This window comes from Lagenorhynchus albirostris, chromosome 16 (assembly GCF_949774975.1).
Source record: "Lagenorhynchus albirostris chromosome 16, mLagAlb1.1, whole genome shotgun sequence".
Classification (NCBI taxonomy): Eukaryota; Metazoa; Chordata; class Mammalia; order Artiodactyla; family Delphinidae; genus Lagenorhynchus; species Lagenorhynchus albirostris.
This window is the reverse complement of record NC_083110.1, coordinates 12,069,919-12,088,282: the sequence shown is the minus strand read 5'-3', so window position 1 is coordinate 12,088,282 and position 18,364 is coordinate 12,069,919. Positions and strand designations below refer to the sequence as shown.

Sequence of the window (18,364 nt, the reverse complement as noted above, 5' to 3'; positions counted from 1 at the left end):
TTCTGTGTTTCCTGGATCTAGATATCTATTCCCTTCCCCAGGTTAGGGAAGTTTTCAGCCACTATTTCATCAAATACATCTCCTGCCCCTTTCTTTCTCTCCTTCTGGAACCTCTGTAATGCTACTGTTAGTATGTTTGCTGCTGTCCCATAGGTCCCTTAAACTATTCTCATTTTTATTTTTATTTTTGAATACCCAAAATAGTTTTATTTTAAACATTTACCAAATTTAAGTTTTGCTAACTTCTGATACACAGACATGTATATCTATGTGACTGTTTACATATGCATATATAAATACATAATTCACATCTATGATAATATTTTGAACTTTACCTATGAAATTAATTTCAATTGGGGTCAAATATTTCATCTTTTGCAAGAAACCTAATTTGTTCATGAAAATCTTGAATCCATCCAAGGTAAGGAATAGAATCTCGGGTAGGACTGGGATATGGGAATGGGGTGGTCAGACATGCCACTAGCCCATACAGGGTGCATTGGTGCAAATTAGAAAAAGGAGCCACATCATCTGGGCAACACGGCCATGCACCAATAAACTCAGCTTGGTGAGTGGAGCAGGACTTCAGCTCCCATTCCCTAACGCAGCTGGATGACCTGCACTGGGTGCAACCGGCATGTAGGTGGCAGTCCTAGAGGGACGGCTCAGTGATGGTGCAAGCAGAAGATGGTGTTCTGGCCACCCTTGTACAGCTCCATTCCTTGCTAGACTGATTTAATTTGTCTGGAGGAGGTCGGTCGGGTAGGGATCTTTTCTTCTCACCACTTCTGATGATTTAACTGAATAAGGAGATCTCCCCGATTGAAAAAGTCCATTTTTCAGGTTCAACTGTGCAGATGGCCATGCAGCCTCCAAGTGGGCTTTCATGGTTTAATCTTAGGAAATAGCCCAGTGTTGATTCTTGATTCCTAAAAAAGAATATGCTGTCGATCTGGCTGTAGATGAGCTTTGCAATTTCCCAGCGCCTCAGCTCGGCCGCCTCACGCCCGGGGTCGTACGAGGGGCTGCATGAGGAGCGAGGAGCGGGTGGGGAGCCACCAGGCCGCGCCCCAGTCCCAGGCGGGCCGGCCGGGGAACCAGGGCCATGCACGCCCCTACCCGGACGGCACGGCCAAGCTGGCGCGCAGCGTCCCATGCCCTCCAGGCTGGCTCCAAGGACTCCTATTCTCGTTTTTAAAAATTTTTTTCTTTTTGCCATTGTGATTGGCTGATTTCCACTATTCTTTCTTCCAAATCACCTGTGCATTCTTCTGTCTTATCTGATCTGCTGTTGATTCCCTGTAGTGTATTTTTATTTCACTGATTATATTCTTCAGCTCTGACTGGCTCTTTTCTATATTTTCTAATTTTTTGAAGTTATTGCCATATTCTCCATTTTTCTCCCAAAATCAGTAAGCATTTTTATGACCACTGATTCGAACTCTTTATCAGGTAAATCACTTATCTCTGATTCATTAGGGGGGGTTGTGGAGTTCTATCATGTTCTTTCATTTGTAACACATCCTCTGTCTTCTCATTTTGTTTAACTTTCTGTGTTTATGAATTAGATGAAACAGTTACTCTACCAGTCTTGAAAGCATGTCCTTGTGTAGGAGCACCCTTATGCAGACTGCATGTCTTGTGGCTTTGGCAGGAGGACTGGAGCTGAAGTGGTCATGCGCCAGGGCTTCTCCCAGGGCATGCCAGGGCAGCCACCTTGGTGGGTGGGTCAGGGGTCGGGGGCGGCAGCGGCTGGGGCCAGAGCCTGGTGTAAGCCAGGGCTTCTCCCAGGTTACACTGGGAGCCACCACCTAGATGGGTGTGGGGAACACTGGAGCCCAGCACGGACCAGGACTTCTCCTGTGGTGCACCAGGGGCTACTGCCTTGGTGGGTAGGAGGGACTGGAGCTGGAGCTCAGAACAGCCTGGCGGGCATGCTATCTTAGCAGGCTGGCTAGAGTGGCAGGTGCCTTTCAATCTGTTGCCTCTATGCTGGGACTCAGAGCAAGTAACACCTTTAAGAGCAAGTTTTGGTTTCTTGCTGTCCTCTGGCTCTCCTGGTCGCAAGCCCCACTGGTTTTCAAAATTAGTTAAGGGGGCTCATATTCCCAGTTCTGGTCCCTAGGGCTAAGGTGCTCTATTTGGGGTTTGAACCCCTCATTTCTTAGGGAGGACTTCCAAGTTTGTGATATCCCCTTCTGCTTGTGGGTCACCCATTGGGGTGTTGGTCCTGACTAGTTGCATCTGTGCCCCTTCTACCTGTCTCGATGGGTTTTTCCTTTATATCCTTAATTGTACAAGAGATGTTCTGCAAGCCTTCAGGTTGCTCTCAGAGAAAGTTGCTGTATATGTGGTTGTAGTTTGGGTGTGTCCATGGGAGGAGTTGAGCTCAGAATCTTCCTACTCTGCCATCCTGCCTCTCTCTCATTCTTTTTGTTCCTGTGACTAGATAAGGTCCTATCTTCCACGTTGCTGATTCTTTGTCTGCATGGTCAAGTGGGCTTTTGAAGCTCTCTATTGAATTATCAATTCATTTATTCTGTTTTTCAGCCCTAGGATTTCCCTTTTGAGTTTTGTTTGGTTTTGGTTTTGTTTATTGTTGTTTTGCTTTTGTTATTCGTTTCTATTTCTTTGTTAAATTTATTTGGTTCATGTGTTACTTTCTTAATTCCACTGAGTTGCCTGTGTTTTCTTGTAGTTCAGTAACTTCTTTAAGAGGATTATGCTGAATTCTTTGCCTGACATTTAACAGTGCTCCATTTTTTTAGGATCCTTTATTAGTGCCTTATTAATTTCCTTGCATAGCGTCATATTTACATGATGTTTTATGGTCCTTGATTTCTTACACTGGTATATTTGAATAAGTGGTCTCCTCCTCCAGACTTTGCTGGTTCACCTTGGCAGAGAAAATTTTTCACCAGTCAGCTCAGTTGGGTTTCCAGGCGTGTCTGCTGGTACCATCCTTGGGCAGGTGGGGAGCTGCTAAGGGTCTATTTCAGGGCAAGACAACTGTTTGAGCTCTAAGGTCAGGGTGAGGTATGTTCCCCTAGCTGAGAATAGCTGGATAGACTGCTGCTTGGTTCCCTGCCCAAGGAAGGCTATAGGATGTGCTCCACATTTGCTGGGATTCTATGGTGATGCTTGTTAAGTGGTCATGACTGGCTTCTTTACTCAGCAGTAGGTAGGGCTATGTACTAGCTTGCCTTGCAGGACTGCAGGACAGGACCCAGGGGCTGCACAGCTTGCTGTTTGGGGACCTGAAATCAGGCAAGAGTGTAAAATGAGTATCTTGGTCAGGCAAGGCCACCAGTTTTGCTCTGCAGATGGGAAAAGCCATGGATTGTGCTCATGGGTTTTAAGTGACACTGTAAGCAGAGCTATTGGAGCGGCTACGCAGTGTGCTCTGGTTAGGCTCCCCGATCAGGAAGCCTGAAGGAACTATGAATGCAATTATGAATTCATTTCCCTTCCCCAGTGCAGTGGGAGAAGCAACTCCAAGACCACGATGAGTCTCTTTGTTTGTGGTGGTGACTCAAGCCAATCCACGCCCCAAGTTCCCTGGCCAAAGAGGGCCACTTGCTTTGCCCTGGAGGTCAGCTCTGCCTGCCTGCCTCTCAGCTTGCGCATTACTGGGTTATGCAGCAGCTTCCAGGCGTTCTGCCAGCCCTTCCTGTCAGATGGGGTGGGGACTCACAATCCACAGAGGGGGAGGCTATGGCTCCGCTCCCTTGCCTGGGTGTGGGCAGACCAGGCTCCAGGGCCTGAAAAACTCCTCATTTGAGCACTTGAATCAGGCAGACCTGCACTCCTCTAAGTTCCCTGGTCAGACTGTGCTACCGTCTTGGTTCTGCAGATAAGCAAAGCCGCTGCTTGGGACTACTACTTGGGCACTGCAGGTAGGAACTCACACTGCCAAGATCCGAGGGCTGGTTGTTGCAAGCCCCTCCTTAGTGGTGTCTTATCCATGAACAGTTGCTGGTTTTTCTTTTAGTTAGGGGAAGTGAAGTCAGGAATGACCTGTCACCATCTTGGTGACATCATTCTCTATGATTGCATTCTTGGAGTATCCTCAGGGGTAGCAACCTCATGTTCTTTCAAGGTAAATCTCATTTCTGAATACTGCAGAGTCACTGGGAGTCAAATCTAGGAAGTGATGGGTCATCATACAAAGCTGTATAACCCTTTTGGCTTACACACTCCTTTCAAGAATGTGATTGAATCTATGAAACCTACAAGAAGGAGAAAGGGAGGCTGTGAATAATATTTTGCATTGAAAGCATAGGCCTGTTTCTATGAGATGGGTACTTTAAACCATTTTGTCAAGAACCGGGGTTTCTAGACAGCACTCAAGAGCTAGCTCCCTTGGCATGCTGTAAATGCAAGGAGGCCTGTGTTGAAGGGTAGGGTATTCCATCCTTCATTCCCTCTTCATCAGTTCCATCTTTCTCCAGTTTGAATGTAAGCTTAGGGAGAACAAAGGTTTATGTTTCATTTACTAGAGTTCCTAGAACAGGGCCTAGTACTTAGCCCTCATTTAAGTATTTATATAATGAATGAATGAGTGAATTGATGAATAACATTGGGTTCACAAGTAATATTTCAGTTATCCAAAGAACTATTTGCTAGAAACAATTTTTAAGAACCACCAGCATAGGTAATTCAAGTGGAGATAACTCTGGGAGCATAATGGGTAGAGGGCTAGGGTTTCTTTGAGATTTAGACAAATCTCAGGATTAATAGTATAGTGCCAATTCCATGTAAGAATAAGTTCAGATACAATCTCAGAGCAAGGCACAGTAACCATGCGGTGTGATAGCACAGTCAGCCTCTGAAATGGGAACCTAGGTCAAGAAACCCTGCATCACTTTAGCAAGGAGCTCCTTTGCTTATGGATGAGGTCGTCAAAGCAGTCATAGACTTGAGTCTTTATTAAAAAAAAGAATGAACAAGAATAAAACCTGTTCCATAATCTTACTCTTTTTCTATATACGTGTGGGTGGCCACAGAAACAATGATTGATTACTGGTCCTGGATTCTCTGGCTAAAATGAAGTGCCTTAGCTTCAGGTTGAAAATGAGGACTGTCAATGCAAAACAACAGGGCAGGGAGTGCGTATATAATTCTACTGCAGAAATGTCTTTCAATTCTGCTGAAAATATTTTTTAAAAAGCTAGAAACAAAGACACATTTCATCTAGCAAGGGCAATACAAAGGGGTTATATAAATTTATTTTTCATATAACACTTGATTAGTTTAGAAAAAAATTCCCATTTTCAATGTTTAGTTCCATCTCTCATTTTTTAAAAAAAATCACTAAAAGGACAAAAACCCACACAAAAATACAATCTGTATCTGTTCTATATTTACAGATAACCGGTCACTATTAAGGCACAGATTGATTAAAAACATTTATTCAAATAATCCAAATATTTTGTGCATCATATAACACTGACAACACCGTATACTGTAGTGTCATAATCCCTTCATTGCATCAAGAGAAAGTGAGAAAAGTAATTTCCAGTGTTTTTTATTTACTTTTTTAGCCACCCTAATCTGGTTTAATTGGGACAGTTTTCCCTTTGGCATAATATCAAAGCACTATTCATAAAACCTATATCAACTCAATACTGCAAATCATTCCATCTTCCTCCTGTTGCAAATGCATGGTAAAGAGCTGGGGGGAAAGACTCCAAATGATTATTTTTTATTTGGGGAGGAGGTCTTATTAAAGAAATGGTAAAATTCAGAGCACTGAGTTGTTGCACAGGAAACAGAGCTGGTATCCTTACTCTATTGCTGAGTGTGTAGCATGCTGTGTTCATACAGCCATATAAGGCAGGAAGCTCCACGTGATGACCTGCATACATGTGACATACACGCAGGATCATTCCACTGTACTTGTGAAGGGAGCGATTTAGTTCTACATCCATAAGCACATACAGTTCTGTTTGGGAACAGGCATCTCCTTAGTGCTGTTATAATTGATAATTTTATGACAGGCCCATTATCTATGCCTTCACAGTAACCAATACTCTTTTTTTTTTAAGTGAAAATTTTTCGGTGTGCAAAATTTCTCTCCGATTCTTGTTCTTACTTTAATGATAAGACTTAACCATGGAAAAAATCAGACAAGTATTTCTGATCCCACATTTGTATGAAAGTCCCCAATTGTTGTGTATGAATCTAATGCCTTCTGTGGAGAGCACGTGACAGTGGTTTATGTCCATGTAGAAAGTCTCGAATACTGAACATAAATAAGTCATTACAGTACAGGTAAGTCACCACGTGTCCTATGGGAAAGTTTTCCAACAAATTAATACACTTGGAAACAATATTGCTTTGAAGAAAGAGAGGCACTTAGTGATTGTTTTCATGGATTGAAAACCCTTCATAAATCCATAATAAGATGTCTGAAAAGACCTAGGAAACAATGTTGCCTGATTTCACGGACTTTCACAGTATCAAGATTGTAACAACGAGTTTAGCCACTTACAAAATAGTCTTTTATTTTATTTTTCCTCCTTCAGAACTCTGCTGTCTTTGTAAACTGTCACCCTGGAGACTTAAATAAAGCCTTTCCATTCTCAACAAACCCAAGTCTACTTCAAGCAGACAGATATGGTTTTAGGCAAGTCCTGTGACCACATGGAGCACAGCTAATGTGTACATAAGGACAGTGATGTATTTCTCCTCCTCATGGCAACAGTGCTGTCTTGTCAGATGATTATTTATCTTTTTTAAATAAAGTGACAATCTAGGGCTCCAGTTATTGAATGCCGTCCATTCTCTACCATAAATCTCTAGTAGATATCAACTTAATCAGTTATGTACGGTATGCTTATAATATCTAAAAATAAAAGTTTGATATAAATAAGTGTCCTTTAGTGGCAGTATACTAAAAATAGCCCTTTGCCTTCAGACAACCATTAAAAACATTTTAGCAATAAAGGCAGCAGCTAAATATGATGACTGCAAAGGGTTAATATTGCAAAGTCCATTTGGTGTTTCTTTGCTCGCACCTGTTACAGTGAACTAGGTTCATTGCTAAGTGTTTCTAGGATGCTGACATACATGAACAGAACTGGTCCATAACCAAGTGGAGTCACATTTCCCAAAGTCACAGACTATTCTGCACAGAAACTAATAATCCAGTACCACCATGTCAAATAAAAATTTAACGCAGTCTGATTTGTACCAATACATCAGGTGACAAAAACGAGAGAAAGAGAGATAATTTCCACAGGACAAGAAGTAAGAAAGTGTAAAGTGCTGAAAGACCTCAATAATTATTTTAAAGCAGTACCAGAAAATCCCACTTTGATTATTTTTTTTAAAAAATCCCCAAATACCCAAACAAAATAAGCAAACAAACAAAATAACTTCTGTGTTTTCTGGCATCCCAGATGTCAACTCAGCCTTCATGTTAAGTAAAAAAATCAGTGCATATGTTATTATATAGGTAAATAAAAAGAGGAAATAAAGCCCTACCCTCATATTGCAAATTCTGTCCAATTGCCATTAGGAAAAAAAAAAGTAATCCTCATGTGGCATTCTGTATGATGACATAAGAACATCATCATCTCTCTCTTCGGCAGAAAGTTCAGGTGCGAATAAGATGCTTTGGTCCTGATACCAGACACCCGAGTGCTGAGGACGGTGTGCAGTGAAGGCTGTTCACAGATCTCCTGCGTCCGACTTGACAGAGTTGGCGGGCGTGTGCCTGGACGGTACTGCTACCAGCGGCCACTGACACTAGCAATGTCTGAGTGATACTGACGGGGTAGCCTCCCACTTGCTCCGCCTTCCAGGAAAGAGGTGCGTGTATTTGGCGGTTCAAAGAGCTTTCTTCGGTTTTTATTTAGTTCTACAGAGAGAGAGAGAGAGAGAGAGAATCAGCACGTGGCAGTAGAGCTCAGCTCAGAAAATGGTGATGTGGTAGGTTCTGGGGGGAAAGTCAAGTAGGTAGCAAAAGGAAAACCTTTAAGTTGACCGTCAAGACATTTTTGAAATGCTAGAAAGTCTGATATGAAAGGTAGCCATTTGTAGCTGAGAGAACCAAGGACAGCGAATCATTTTTACTGCAGTTCGTAAAGTATCTGGGGACTATATCCTCAGAACACTCTCAAGTCCAAATATACAAAATAGTTTCACCGATCCCAAATGTCATTTCAGAGGCAAAGGGAGAGGCACCATCAAAGCTGGTGAAAGGCATATGAGAGGATGTATTACCAGTGATACAGAAAATTATTATAGCTCATTAAACTCATCCATGTCAAACACAGTGATCATTAAATTATTTAAGTCGACATGAAAAGAGGATCCCACTTCTAAACACCAGAATACTGGAAAAGCACACTGATCTGTTAATCCACAGCCCCGGGTACGAGGGAGACGCAAGAGGGAAGAGATACGGGGATATACGTATATGTATAGGTGATTCACTTTGTTATAAAGCAGAAACTAACACAACATTGTAAAGCAATTATACTCCAAGAAAGACGATTAAAAAAAAAAATCCACAGCCCCGTGGCTCCACTGACTCATGATGACTACGCTCCTTGAGTCAGAAAGGGTTATATGCAGAAGCATATCGCATCAGCAGGAGGTTTCTTTGAATAAAAAATCAACTTAGTAAACATAGCAACAGTTAAGGAAATTAATACAATTGAAAACAACCAATATGTGAATCCAAATTTTCAGGGAAAAACAAAGATCCTCGATTTTCATTTTAAACAAACCAGAGTACTGGTTGTTTAGTTTATGTCTTTTCCCAAGTAAAAATTATTAACCAGAAAGGTGAAAAATGGAAGCAGCCTACCTTGTTTATGACTATGCAATACCCCATCCTCCCCTCCATACACACATTCTCAAATTCTCAAGTCAACTGATGTGATTATTACTAACGAACTCATACAAGTAAATAGAATTGTCAGACTCTAGAAAGCAGCGTTTCTGATAGCCACCAAATGCAAATATAGTTGACCTTCGAATAGTGCGGATTTGAACTGAGTGGGTCTACTTATACATGGATATTTTTCAATAGTAAATACTACAGTATTACACAGTTGGTGGAATCTAAAGATGCAGAGGAACTGTGGATACAAAGGGTGACTATAAGTTACATGGGGGTTAACTCCTGTGTGGTTCAAGGGTCAACTATATCTTCAAACTTATTCAATCTCAAGTAGACAGAATATATAGTTGATGTGTTTAAAGCTGTTGTCTTTTTCTCTGGGAGGGTAGTGAAGCAAGTGATTCAGCACCTTTAATTATCTGCATGGAACTCAGGACTTTTTCAACCATACACACACAGCCCCATTCTGAGCTCTGAGATTACACAGCAAGCTATGGCCTGCTACAGTAATGCTGAGGACGAGAACAGAGGCTCAGGCAGGTTGCAGTGGGTCGTAGGTGGCCAGGGACAGCCATATGGCCAGATGTACTCCTGTCTCCCAAGTGCTAGAAGCAGGATCAATACCCTTAACATTTTACCCCACTGCTTTCCAAAATGTAACTGTCTGCCCTATAGGGTGACGCATGAGTGAAGACACCTCTTTTCTGTTCACATTTAAGTCTTAGGGGAGAAGAGAACCAACAGTATTTTATTAGAGCCTATTATACGACAAGCACTTTACATTCATTGTGTCCTATTTAAGTCCTCCTTAAGGGGTAGATAATATTACCATCCTCCATTTTATAGATAAGGAACCTGAGTTTTAAAAATAGACGAAGTAACTTGCCCACATGCCTGTTAAGTAGATAAGGAACCTGAGTTTTAAAAATAGACGAAGTAACTTGCCCACATGCCTGTTAAGTAGATAAGGAACCTGAGTTTTAAAAATAGATGAAGTAACTTGCCCACATGCCTGTTAAGTGACAGAGTTGAAACCCTGCCTGCCTGATGCAAAGGTCTATGCTATGGGCTTCAGTGGTCCATCCATTGGGCGGAGATCAACCGAGGTATCAGGAATACAAATTTGAGAAATTGGTAGTTTCAGGTATGTAGATAACAGAGCTTTCCTTAATATTTTATATGAATATCAAACTTACTTTTTAAATAGATAAAGCTTAGAAACTCTGAAGAAGCAAGGAAGATATTACAAGCAAAAGACACATGCAGGCATGCGTATAGATGGCTATTGTTTCAAGTTCCTGAAGAAACACAGTAGCAATGACATTCCTATCACATGTATCTTGTTTAAAAAACAAACATAAAATTCAGAGATCAAGACAGAATTGAATATATTTAAAGGCAAATTTATAGGAGAGTTGAGAATAAATGAATCCCCTTAAACACAGCCTGGGAAAGTTTTATCACCTTCAAATGAGGAGAATTTCTTTGGCCTCCATTTTCTCATGGGGAAATAACCCATGAATCAGGAGGACATTCCCACACTACAGAGAAGGAGAAGAAAGGAGTAAGTCAAACACCATTCTCCATGAGCACATGAAAACAGTCGGGCCACTGAAGACAAAAATTTTTAACAGACATTGAAAACTTCATTCTGAAAAGTCACATGAGCTAGATTTTTGAGAGGACAAATGATCATGAAGAAATTCAGCCACTCCCTAAAGATGTAATTTCTAAGCGTACATATATAGAGATATTCCAAGTGTGAAGCACAGAGATAAGTCTTTAAGATTATCAAGGATCAAGTCCTACTGAAGAGACTTTAGTTCTTGTTGTTTTTTAAATTAGAAAGCAAACTCCCTCTTCTGATTTTTTTCAGTAAGCCTAAGGGATAGTTTGAGAAAATACCAACCTTTTTCTTTGAAATTCCAAGGTTCACACAATCCTGGCAGCTCTCAGGATCTTGTTGCGGATCTGAACAGAGTCACAAACTAAAAGAATAGGTCAGGAAATGTTAGATCTACCTGAGGCTGTGGCGGAAAGCCTGTCAACAGGATGCTAAACTTCCTTTCACTGAGTCCCTGTACATTTAGTTAACCAATCACTAAAATACTCAGAAATCCATGAATTTTCAAAAAACCGTGGATTTGAATAAAAGATGAAATTTTTTCTCTGATTCATTCCTATCAGAGATAAATCTCATCTCCTCCTATAACATTAAAATAAATGTCTTCTGGCCCAAGATTAAAAGCAAACCAAAACCTTATACTGAAAGAACAACTCCGATTTTCAGTTAAAAATCTACAAAATTTTAAAAAGTAGTTTGAGCAAACTCTGTATCTAACCAAACTATGTAACCACAAGACAAACCTAAGTCAAGGCTGACCTGATATCCTGCCTCTACCTGGAAATGAAGTATTCTGAGACTTTAAATGAATGTCTTTGTTATCAGAGGAATTGAACTGGAAAAAGAAGCTTTTTGATGAAGGGCTTCTCAATAAAAACTTATTCCTTGCAGAGAAAATGATTTACCAAGTTCAAACAAATGCACTTCAACAAAGTAAGGCAAAATCATCCTTAAATAATCAAATACTTCCCACTGTACAGAGCATTCATAAGGCATCTTATTCAAAGTCTCTAATTCCCTTTAAAAGCAAGAGGACCTGTGAACCTCACTGAGAGAGGCAGTCTATAGAAATAGGATATAACCTCAAAAGAACACATTGAAGATGATGATTAGAGAAAACATTCTTTTAAACGAGGACTCAAAACCCCTCCCGTTTTTGCACTCTACTCTCCAAAACCCACCTAGAATATATCACCAATGTATCCCAGAGTAAAAGTACTGAAGATCCACTTGGAATCTATGAAAATATTTAGAGATATCTGCTTGTTGCTGGAAGCTTTAGAGAGTTTGGAATTGGGTTGGTACACAAAGAAAAGACTTAATTTTCATTGTACTGTCACGGATATTCCACAAATCTCTAGTGAAAGATTATGGAGTTCTGAAACATACACTTCTGTGGTATAAGTGTGCGGCCCCATAGACATATTTTAACAGTATAGACATGGTGATTGAGTTAATAAAATTTCAAGTAGTATATCAATTCCATTTTCAAATTAATAAAATAATGTAAAAATATATAAAGTTAATTTGGATCCAGAAGTAACCCTCTGAGACTGAGCTTTAGGGTAAAGAAGTTGAAAACTATCCTATTGCCACAGATAGTAAAAAAAAAAAAAAAAAGAAAGAACAATAATAATACATATCATTAAAACTGTAGGTTATTTTCACTGTGCCTGATGATATACCACATGGAAGGACAGATTTTAGAAATGGAAGGTGACCTTACACAATCATCTACTCCAATCCACCTTCACAGTTAAGAAACCACAACCAAAAGAGGTTTGCAAACTCACCCAAGGGTACATGACTTGGAGAGGCAAATCTCAGATCTCCTTATGTGAATATAGCGTTCTTTCCACTATAACCAAGCTGATCTGATGAGTGAACAGGAAGCAGTGGCTGCCCTGTGGAGCACCATCAGTGCAGCCGCTTGGGTATATAGGGTGGAGGAAGACTTCTCAAACTGATGTGTGCAGGACTCTATCCATACAGAAGCCTAACGGGCTGCTCAATGGCTGAATCTCTGCACCTATTTTCAAGGCTACTATTTCAAGGCTTATATCTGCTTCAGATATATACGATTTCCTGTGGGGAGGTGGGCGGCGCTGATCAGCTGCTATAAAATAATGCAAGCGCAATCTGCTGCTGAAAGAAAACGGAAAACCACCGAGGTTTTTAGTTTGATGGTTCAATTAGCGAATGCTGTTTAGAAAGGGCTTTCACCGGTTGGATGCCACTGCTGGCCGCATAAAAGCATAGCCTACAAATTCAGTGTTTTGAAAAGCAACGTCATTGTCTCACCACACCTGACGTTTGGCTCTGTCTCTGAGAGACTGGCACACATATAAAACTGGCATTCATGAACTTGATCAGAAAGACTTCAAAAAGTAACCTCATTTTTCTGCCCCCCAGATTCCTTCCTCATATCTAAACACCTTTTTGAGGTACATTGTTATGTATTTGCCAACTCATCATCTGCCCATTCCTTCCACGTGGGAGGTACCTAGTAAATATGTATAGAGCAATTTCTTAGAACATGCAAAAGATGCACAAAGGCGGTGGTCTGGGAGACAGACCTTCAGACTTTCCTTCATTCTGTGACTACTTTTACGATACTACCCTCTTTTGTGACTCACAAATTCTATTAAAACTTGGGGTAGGGCTTCCCTGGTGGCGCAGTGGTTGAGAGGCCGCCTGCCGATGCAGGGGACACGGGTTCGTGCCCCGGTCCGGGAAGATCCCACATGCCGCGGAGCGGCTGGGCCCGTGAGCCATGGCCGCTGAGCCTGCGCGTCCGGAGCCTGTGCTCCGCAACGGGAGAGGCCACAACGGTGAGAGGCCCGCGTACCGCCAAAAAAAAAAAAAAACTTGGGGTAAAGTTAAAAAGCATTAAGACAAGAAATACCAATTCTCTTTTTCTCTGGTGCAATGATCTCAGCTGCTATGCAGGAACACATGCATTTAAAGCGTGACAGCCAGTCCAGAATAATTATTCATGAACGCAATGATCATTGCTTAATACAACCGCACAATGGAGAATTAAACTGCTCCCTCATCCCCACGTTCTGCAAAGGGCAGTTTTGGTTAGATCTTTCCAAAGAGATCTGTTTTAAGGAAAGACGCTTTCAAGGCAGGTTTTCAGGCAATGCCTTGACAAAGCAGTGGGCGTATTCTTGGCATTTGTCACACTGTTAGTGGGAAACACTCTGAAACCACAACCCCAAAGCTGCCAGGGAGTAAGCAAGGGGTTGATGGGCAGAAGCAGCCCCACTGGCTGGAGACCAACGACAGAGGTTCTTCAGACTTTAAAATATGAACAAGAACATTTCTATTCACCTGAGATTGCAAGCAGCATTTTCCTCCTGGCACCGAAAGTTGTAATTCCCAGCTCCTTCAGATCCTGATCTGTGAGAGTGAGGAATGTCTGAAGATCGATCTGTGGGTGAACAAGTCATCTATAATCAATATATTAAGTATCTTTCTTCTTCAGCATAAATTCTACTCATTGCTACACTTATTTTATTTATTAATTACGCTCTGCCTACTTTCAAAAAAGAACGGTGGGGACAATACAAACCTAAGGGACAAGAGTTAAGTAATAAAGGTGGTAAAATGAAAGTGATGATTCTAGCAGAAGACTTAATCTAAGCCAGTGATTTACTGCAATGGAGATATAAACTTAGGCATCCTAAGGTCTTAGCATCCTGGCAGCCAGGGCAAAAAGGGAAACAGAAATTGCAGTTTTTGTGATCTGATGAAAGAAAGAATACATACTTGTCCAGAAGAGAGAAAATAATTCTTAGTTTTAGATTCTGACTTGGTTAAGTGTATCTCCATAAAAAGAGACTGAATAATACCATAAAGGGTATCTTCCATTGTGTTCTACATAAAAATGATAGCAGAATTCACAGTCTACCTCAGACCCATGACTCACTTTGCTTAACCCAGCAGACTATCTCTGAAAGTGGCATACATGAAGTATTTCTAGCAACAGTATAAATGTACTTCCTGGCAACAATGTGTGAGGGGAAGTAGCCCAAGAATCCCACCGTTCCTTGTGAAGACTGTGTGAGGAACAGAAAGGCAATGGGCTCTGAAGCCAGAGAGACTTGGCTTCAGGTTCTGACTCTGCCATTACTAGTTGTGGGCACTGAGAGTTGACAATCCTATATACCTCACAGGGTTGTTTTGGGCCTCAAATATGATCTTAGATATAATGCAATGTGCTCACCAAAGGGGTAAAATAGTTGGCAGCTACAGTTAGTAATAATGAATACAGACATATCATCTGTGAAAGTTGCTAAATAAATTTCATCCTGGTTACAATATATTAAATCTCACAAGGTTACTTAATGGGGGATTCTTGTTAAGTCATATCTGTATATGAGAAAATATCCTACATAAAGGGAATAGTACCAAATTTCAACAAACCTGAAAACAGTAAAATATACTTTTTATTCAAATTATATAGAAATTAATTTGAAATTTTCTGTTTTGATTTTGAAGGTTATATCCAGATCTTGAAAAACCTTTTCATTTACCATTTATCACAAATCTAGAGCTATGTTTTTTAGAAATTCTGTCCAGTGGAGACTATTTCAGGGATCCTCAAACTCTTTTTAAAGGGCCAGAGAATAACTATTTTAGGGTTAGTGGGCATCCTGTCTCTGTTGCAACTACTCAACTCTGCTGGTTTAGCTTGAAAGCAGCCACGGGCAATATGAGGCAATTGAGTTAGTGTGGCTGTGTTCCAAGGAAACTTTATTTACAAAATCAGGCAGCAGGTCTGCAGGCTGCAGTTCACTGACCCCTGCTCCAGTTAATATTAGATGAAGCCCGTCTGACTTAATATTATCACGTTGTCTTCCTTTTTGAAGTAACTAGATAAGAAGTACCCATAATAAATTTCTATGCTTCTTCAAATAGGAAATAGAGATTTAAAGCAAACCCAGAATATCACTGAATAACATCTAGTCACTTACTTCTAAAACCTTCTGTGCATGAGCAAGTTAAAATACCTCAGCCCTGAGCTTCTCAATCAGCCACCTGCATCTAACCAGGAAGACTAAATAAGTAAATGCAGTTCTTTAATGCACTGATGATGAACGTGTTATTCAACTTAGAAAATCCTTGGTTACATGAACACTAATTTAGGTTTAGGGAAAAGAAAACAAAATCATTGTCCTAAAGTCCAAAATACACATGACAACATTTTTCTTGGTGTTAAAGAACAAATAAGTTCAGCAATTAAACTTAAGTTATGGGCAATACATTAGATTTATGATATAAAGTGCCTTATAATAAAAATCTTAGCTTATTTACTGATTGATGCATGCCAGGGAATTACTGGCATGTAATCTAACATGAAATGAAGCCCAACTAGCATGAAACTTGGACCATGTCAGGACTTGAAAAGCAGATACATTTAGAGAACTATTCTAACTTTCTGTTGCCTTGAGTTAGCTGTGCCCTGGTAATATGACAGCACAATTAGAAAGAACCACACTTAGGGGCTCTCTTCTTTATGCCAGTGCGTCACGGCCACGGCTGATCAGTCTGGCCAAAATCCATGGTAGGGATGTTTCAGAAGACATCTTAGTTCTGCCTCAGTTCAGGCAAAACCCAAACAGTAAATTAATGAATATGTTAACATGTATAAAAAGTGCATTATCTTCTGTGAGAACTTCAGTAACATGATTAGGATGGTCTCACAAACAACCACAGTTATTTATCTCAGACGCTGTTATTTACTTTTGAGTGCCACAAATAAAAATAAGAACAGATGAAAGAGTAAAATCTGATTAAATATAGAGTTATTGCTGACCTTAGGGAATTTGTGAATCAAAAGTTCCTATAAATCAAGACACTCATTAGGTCTTTTAGCTAAAACTGATGAAGGTGTTTTTGCAAACGCAGCTTCCTACATTTCTGCGATCCTGTGTTTACCAGTTGCACTAAATAAGAAATAAGATGGCGACAATTTCCTTGGAAGCAAAAATAAGCTATGAGACTTGAATAAATGCTCAGCGAAAACACAGTCATAGATAAATGAGTGATTTCATTCTAGAAGTCATCATACACACAACCAAAACAAAGATGCCTGGGAAGATAAATAAATAACCACCGACCTCTTGTTGCTGGAAGACGTCTGTGTATTTGCCCAGGCCCAGTTTGCTGAAGAGCTCAGGGAGGTCAGAGCCTTTGAAAGAGCTGTTCAGGTTACAGCCATTGCTTCCTGTCAGCGAGGAAATGCAGTCCATGTAATTGCTACTGCTGAGATAGTGCTCCGCTGAAAGGCAGAGGAAAGACAGGCCTGAAGTGTAAATGCCCAGGGAGAGCATGGTTTAATTAAAAGTTTTAATCACTCAAATAGTGCAGATTCAGTGTTTTGGGCTGAACAGACCAGTAACTGCAGAAACGCAGCAGTCCTTTACTGAAACACTGGCTTTTCATTAAGGAAATGCTGGTTACGGCTTTCAGGGAGGCTCTCCCCCTTTAAAAGGTTACACTTGGGAGGGAGCAATTCGGCAACAGGGCCTCCGTAGTTAATAATCATTAAGCATATTCTCCCTGAGCATTCAGGAACATTGGCTCTTCACAACTGATTTGATGTTAAATAAACGAGGAAGTGGAAGCAGGACCCCTAGGACACAATAAAGGTAAGGAAAGTTACAGGCTCCTTTTAGATGCAGGCTGGCCCTCTGTATCCACACTTGTGCTTTTCTGTGGTCAAATAAATACTATGATATTATCACATATAAATCTCATTTCCCTCAAACATAATTGGGCAGTGAGTTCATGAAATAGAGAGTTTCCAAAATTAAGAGTAACATATGAATGAAAAGAATGATGCTGGAGTTCCTGGATTTAACTTACAACAAAAACAAATCCATCTCCTGGGGGAAATTCTAAGACAGCCATGCCGAGCTTTGCCTTGGCTCTGCTACTGATCTGGTGGGCAAAGATTTCTCCATGTTGTCTTTGGTTCTCAGACCCAAGGACATGCAAAGCTGGGTGACAGACTAGTGAGCCACACCAAGTACTTGACCAAATTTTCAAACACTCTTCAGGAGCTGCTTTGGAGAATCTAGCAGAGTTATGCAGCCATTCCTACCACCCTGACCAACAACTGACTCTCATCCATGTGGAAATTCTGTTCTCTTATACTAAAGGTGCAGCTTCAGGGGGATTCCCAGATTGATGCGGGCAGAGGACACTCACCTAGGTATCAGATCCATCTAGTCTCCTCTGGGATCAGTGCATTCGGCAAATCTAAGAATTTTGTTCTGCATTGCACTGGGTGCCACTAATCACTTTCTCTGGTTGTTTTCATCTTCCAATTGAGAAATCCTATATATGTTTCAACTGGAAGGAATTTCTTTTTTTTTTCTTTTTTTTTCTTTTTTTTTTTGCGGTACGCGGGCCTCTCACTGTTGTGGCCTCTCCCGTTGTGGAGCACAGGCTCCGGACGCGCAGGCTCAGTGGCCATGGCTCACGGGCCCAGCCGCTCCGCGGCATGTGGGATCCTCCCGGACTGGGGCACGAACCCACATCCCCAGCATCGGCAGGCGGACTCTCAACCACTGCACCACCAGGGAAGCCCGGAAGGAATTTCTTGATAAGGTTTCTCTTTCTTTTAAAAACAGGTATTTTATCTCTTGTAGGAAGAATGTATAGGGAAAAGGACCCAGGACCAAGCCCTGATGCGCTGAGCCCAGAAACACTCCACCAATTGAAGGTAAGGCCCCAGAGTCACCAAAAAAGATTGAGGAGGAATGACCAGTGAGGTACCGGTTTGAGGGTGACACAGAGCAGAGTATGATGAGCACACTGGAGTGACCACTGGACTTGACAACACGGAGGTTACTGTCAGGCTGACCCCATAA

At 41.1% G+C, this 18,364-nt stretch overlaps 1 protein-coding gene across 1 annotated transcript in view; it reads right to left on the bottom strand.

Moving 5' to 3' along the window:
• Nucleotides 1-5,056: 5,056 nt before the first annotated feature.
• The window catches only part of BICC1 (BicC family RNA binding protein 1), a gene marked incomplete at its 5' end in the record, with an annotated part of 124,064 nt that continues 110,756 nt past the window's right edge, over nt 5,057-18,364 (bottom strand). The window contains 3 exons of the mRNA XM_060126941.1: nt 5,057-7,864; nt 13,815-13,914; nt 16,607-16,767. Of these exons, the coding sequence (XP_059982924.1) occupies nt 7,734-7,864; nt 13,815-13,914; nt 16,607-16,767 (392 nt within the window). The remainder of the gene's footprint in view (nt 7,865-13,814; nt 13,915-16,606; nt 16,768-18,364) is intronic.